This window comes from Helianthus annuus, chromosome 11 (assembly GCF_002127325.2).
Source record: "Helianthus annuus cultivar XRQ/B chromosome 11, HanXRQr2.0-SUNRISE, whole genome shotgun sequence".
Classification (NCBI taxonomy): Eukaryota; Viridiplantae; Streptophyta; class Magnoliopsida; order Asterales; family Asteraceae; genus Helianthus; species Helianthus annuus.
Genome location: NC_035443.2, coordinates 53,751,223 through 53,757,222, shown reverse-complemented (window position 1 = coordinate 53,757,222; position 6,000 = coordinate 53,751,223). Strand labels below are relative to the sequence as shown.

At 31.8% G+C, this 6,000-nt stretch overlaps 1 protein-coding gene across 1 annotated transcript; it reads left to right on the top strand.

Annotated features, from left to right (window-relative positions):
- The first annotated feature begins 3,274 nt into the window (after positions 1-3,274).
- On the top strand, positions 3,275-5,614 carry LOC110890316 (cytochrome b-c1 complex subunit 6). Its single transcript, XM_022137909.2, has 5 exons — positions 3,275-3,426; positions 3,532-3,562; positions 4,178-4,262; positions 5,042-5,131; positions 5,223-5,614. Coding segments are annotated over exons 2-5 (210 nt in total). The 5' UTR covers positions 3,275-3,426; positions 3,532-3,560; the 3' UTR covers positions 5,256-5,614.
- Positions 5,615-6,000: the final 386 nt, after the last annotated feature.

Sequence of the window (6,000 nt, the reverse complement as noted above, 5' to 3'; positions counted from 1 at the left end):
AGTCTGATCGGAATGTCCTAACTCAGTAAATGAAGTGTCAATTATATAGGAGGAGACATCTCCCAAAGAGGCATTCATTTGACTAGTGACCTAGCTTGCAGCGAGGGGCTTACCCTTTCGGGGGTTGAAGCCTTTTGACCCCTGGAGAATAGCATGTGCTCTGTGGACCTGCGTTGCTTTTACGGCTGTGGTTGGTGAGACTGTCTGGGGATGTGACTTATTTACTGTTCCCGTATTGCTTTACTTTATCTTCTCAGCTTTTCCAACCATTGAACCTTATAACCTTTTGGGCGTTTACATATTTAGTCATTTTATTTAGTCTTGGGCTACCCCCGTCATAAAAAACTAATAGAATTTTTATGAAAGAATATAAACCTTTCTATTAAAAAATGCTTTAATAAAAGTAAAAGAAAACGGTTATATTAAAAAGAAATTAAAAACCTTTTCATAAAACTTGATCTATGATTGAACAACATGTTTTTAACTTTGTTAGAAACTTATTTTTTTAACTCAATCTAAAAAAAACATTGTTTTAGATATAAAATACCTTTACCCAATAAGATTAGGAGTGAGAAAAATTAGTTTTAAAAAATACCTATTTCAGTAAATATTTTCGAAACTACCCATTTTGGTAAATAACTTTTCTAAGTACACCCTTTTGAGAAAAAAAACTCGAGAATATTCAGGCAGTTTTCTCTAAGGAACTTTTACATATTTCCCCATCCTAAGCCTCCTTATTACATATTTCCCCAAACCATAAAATCAATTACATATTTCCCCTTTTTTTGAGAAATTACCTAACTACCCTCAATTACTCCTGCGTGTAAATCCCATTCGTATAATCAATTTGTCTTCCAAACCCCTACACACGACCTTTCTTCTCCTCCCCCACCAAAGCGACGTCGACGTTCACTTCAGGTATCTATCTGTTCATCGATTCTTATGGTTCATCGATTATCTATCTGTTCGATTACTGATCGTATCTGTTCAGGTATCGTGTTTTTTTTCATCTATTTTACTGGTTCGATTACTGATCCTATCTGATCATCGATTATGCTTGTGTGTTTTTTTTCTTCATCGATTTTATTCAGTATAACTGGTTTGATCCTATCTGTTCATCGATTATGCTTGTGATTTTTGTTTCTTCATCGATTTTATTCAGTTATAATCGATTATGAGGATGCTGGTTCGTTCATAACTGGTGATGTTCATCAGTTTTTTTTCGAAATCATTCAGTTACAATCGTGTGTTTAACTAGGTCTCAATGTGATACTGGTATGTGTTAGTTGCATAGTATGTGAAATTCACTGTTAATGGTGGTGTTTATGTCTGGATTGATTATATTTGTTTCTGCTTTCGATCTGTGTTTAAGTGAAGAAGGTACACTACACATGTTTATTGCTTTGATATCTAAAGTTTTGATAGTTATGACTTTCTGGTAACAACTTGGTCTGTTTGGATAGGTTGGTATTGATATGATAGTTATGACTTTTGTTTAGAAGAAACTAGGCATGTTTCTTGTTTCATTCTTCAATTATCTACTATTTCTAACATCTCTAATTGCCATTTGGTATACTTGCTACTTGTTTGTACAGGTTGTGGGATAACAGTTTCTCATTTGATGTTCCAAGTTTAATCATATATTGGCTTGCGCTACCCTTTTGGCTGTGGATATTTCAAAATACGAGAATTTTTGTTTACTGATTCCATATTACTAACTTGGTCTCGTAACTTTTTTGTATATGATTTAACGCTGTTATATGTTGCTCTCAGTAACTTCGTATTGTTTCAAGTATGTTTTATGCTGCTCTCCATGTGTTGTTTTCGTATGCTTTGAATAACACTTTTGCTTGAACTGGTCTAAGCTTGAGCCTAGCTTTTGCTCCTTCAAAAGAATCATATTATTTTGTTTATGTGGATATATAATCACAGCATCTTACCAGGTAGTAGATGTGTGCTTCATTGACTGCATTTGTCTGTCTCTCTTATGTAACGTGTTAATGTGGTACACTTGACGGTTTTTATATTGAAATTTCATTCACGACAAAAATTATTATGAGCGGAATTTATGTTTTTATTATTATGAACGGAAATTATGTTTCGTACTTTTTGGTTTTATGTTTTTATCATTGTAAACATCGGCGAAGTATAGAAAAATTGGGGTGATAATACATAAATTGGGTAAATATGTAATTTGATTTTACATATTAGTTAGAGTGGGAAAATATGTAAATATTCATTTACTAGTTTATTATTAATGGTAAAATAGTCATAAATAAGAGTCATTCTAATGAAAATGAAAAATATGTAATATATATCAGTTAGGGAAGGAAAATATGTAATTGATTTTATGATTTGAGGTAAATATGTAATCTATCTACTATAATAAAAGAAACCAATTTTTGGACACATGTCATTTATTGAAAGTATCCTCAAATCTATACTTATCTTATATTAACTAAATAAATAAATAATAAATTAATATTAAATTTTATCATACTTTAATAAACTATTATCCTTAAATCTAAATTGTTAATTTAACATATTTTTAAAACAATAAATTAATATTAAATGCTATCCCAATTTATTAAAAATATAACTTTTTTATTATAAATTATATTTATTCAACTCGTGTAAAATGCGGGGTTTTGAAAAATATAACTCTTTTTATTATTTACTATACAAAGTTACATTTATATAACTCGTGTAATACACGAAGTTTTTATTATCATTTGCTATGTAAAATTAGATTTATTTAACACGTGTAATACACGGGGTTTTTAAGGATATAATTTTTTTTATTGTTTGGTAGATTTTTCAACCCGACTATACACGGGTTTTTTAAAGATACGACATTTTTAGCATTTAATATACAAAATTACATTTATTTAATATTTGCAATACACATGGTTTTTAAAGGTGTGACTCTTTTTTAGATCTATTCAACACGTGTAACATACGGGGTTTTTAAGGATGTAATTTTTTTATTATTTGGTAGATTTATTCAACCCGATTATACACAGGTTTTTTAAAGATACGGTGTTTTTAGGATTTAGTATATAAAATTACATTTATTTAATCTGTGTAATACGCATGGTTTTTAAAGATATAACTTTTTTTATTATTTGATATATAAAATTATATTTATTTAACCCGTACAATATACGGGGTTTATAAAAATATAACTTTTTATTATTAAATATATAAAATTACATTTATTTAACTCGTGTAATAGACACTTTAACTTTAACCTAGTTGATAAATATGTAAAAAGCCCTTTCTAAACTTGTGTAAGGAATAATTTGGCTTTCCCCAATCTATCGCTACCAATGAGCATTGCCATATGAATCGGTCCTTCACCCAAACAAATACATATAACTGTTTTCTCTTCCAATCTTAGGGTTCCTCCTGCGTTCTTCAAATAAGGTACGGATCATGAATCAATTTTCTATAATAAAATCTCAGTTTCATCGCTGCTGGATGTACGAATTGCAATTAAGAATTAAACTTTTTATTGATAATGCATTGCAGGTTATTTCAGCAAACGAGCTTGTTAGAAAATGTAAGTACCACTGGTTGTGGTTTATTGTATACAGAATCATATACAAATACAGCCATATTTGTCAAGTGTTCATGAATTATGTTTTGTTGATAGAATTATCGAATTGGATCCGTTCCTTTAGCATGCTAGCTAGAATTTGGATTTAGGATAATTGTAATTCATATGGTTTAGTTATGCAGCTGAACATCTAGAATTGGAAGTGATGCAATTTTGGGAATTTTTATGATACATGTCAAAAATGAGGTACTGAACCTGTACCGAAAGTACCGGTACCGGAAAATTATTGGGAAAATTGGTACTAGTACCGGTACCGGATACACCGATTCGGTATGGTACCGGTATTTACCGGTGTTTTACCTGTAAATACCGGTACCAAAAAACGGAGAAAGTGGGTATCGGTACCGAATGTACCCGGTTCGGTACCGGTACCAGGTACTAAACGCTCATCCCTAATAACAAGTTTTGGAAATTATGTAATTCTCAAAATGGATTCCCGTACTCTTAGTATGGATATTTTTGTGTTCAAGTTACACAAGGTTTATACTTGCATAGTTTCAATGTTCATCTAGTGAAATAATATGTGTTTTTGATGTTTGGTTTTGTTCCTTTTTCAAGGGGTGATGTTGAACCAGTTGATCAAAAGAAGTACTTGGAAGATTCTAGCAAGCCCAAGTGTGTTAGACCTCTCATCGAGTATCAGGTGCACTAGGCCTTTACTTGAGTATCAACTTTGCATATTTGTATGTTTTTAGAACATTCACATCCAACCCGCTATATTATCTTATTCTCTAGAATTTAAAGTATAATTCAAAGAAACCATCCAAAATACCACTCCATCCCATCCTCTATAATAGAGAAAACAAAAGCAAACCTCTATAATTTATTGTCAATGTATAAGAAAGAGAAAAAATCATAAAATAAGTGTTTGTGAGTAGGATATGGATAGAGATGGAGAATGGGATGTGAAGGCTCTTACATTGTAGAGTGCTTAAGTTCATAACTTGAGTTTATTTGCGAAGTTCAAAGCAGCAATGGCTAGTTCAAATAGGGCATTAAATTGTGGTGTGTAGTTATATGCTATAAACATTTAAAAGAGGGTGTAACCGTAGGAAAAAAATATGAGAAATCATGGAAGTAGGCATTTTTCTGTGTGATATACTCCTATAGCCATGTCAGAAAATAATCACCTTATACGTGACACAGATGTCGTGTATCTACTTTTGCTTGTGCGTCATCAGTTTTCTATTTAATTTCTACATTTCATGCTTCATACCATTAAAAAAACCTTCTATAAAACCTAACTATGATCTAACGCATGTCCAGTTATTAAAAAGTCTAGATTATCATTGTAATAATATTGTTTTGTAATACCACATTAATTATTTTTAAAGTGAAAAAAAAATTGCAGGTTGGCGCTTGGCCCAACCCGACTTTGCAAATTTTGTGGTTGATCTAATACAAATCTAGTGAAATTTACAGGCATGTGTGAAACGAATAGAAGGAGACGAAACTCGAGAAAAGCATTGTACTGGACAATACTTCGATTATTGGCATTGTATTGACCGAGCTGTAAGTTTATCTTCCTGTATTCTTTGTTCCCGTGTTCCATTTCAAATAACACAATTGTGACCAAAACATGTTTCTGTTTTTGTTTCGGCAGGTTGCACCGAAGCTATTTGACAAACTCAAGTGAAAGAAGAGATGATTCTCAGGACATTAGGATTACATCTCGCTTACTGGTTCTTGGTTTGCTTAAAGTAAATTCACCTGCATCAGCTTTCTTGGTACTGTAGTCGTGTAGTTGGTACTTAATAAGTAGCATCTCATCTCCATGGTGAAGTTTAATCTTCATCAATTCACTTGTTTTGTTTCTTTTTTTTTTTGGTGTCGGGATAAGAAAATGAGACGCGGTTTCTTTTGTTTATGAAGTAATAAGGTACCAAACGTTTGACCCTTGTGATTCGAGTAGATCCAATAGTATAAAGTTGTATGGAGTATGGACCTTCATAACCGCATAGAGAAGTGACGAGCAAATCTAGAAACTTTGTTTCATTGATGCTTCATATGAGATCAAAGCCTTCTTGTATAATGCTCAACTTGTACTTCACAATGATAAACATTTCAAAATTTGATGCAAGTTGTGATCAAACATGTGACTCAAAGTACCTCTAATACATGTATAAGTAGGACTATAAACGAACCGAACGTTCAGCGAACAGTTCGTGAACTGTTCGGTGAGAAGTTCGTTTAACTTATTGAACCAAATTTCATGTTCATGTTCGTTCATGTAAAAAAAAACAGTTGGTAAGAATGATGTCAATTGCCCTTATTCTCAATTGCACAATAACATCTTCTACTAAATCCCAACATAAAATTTTCTAAAGGCCAATCTAAATTCTAAAGTGAACATGGTATGTATGTTATTTGGTTTTTCATTT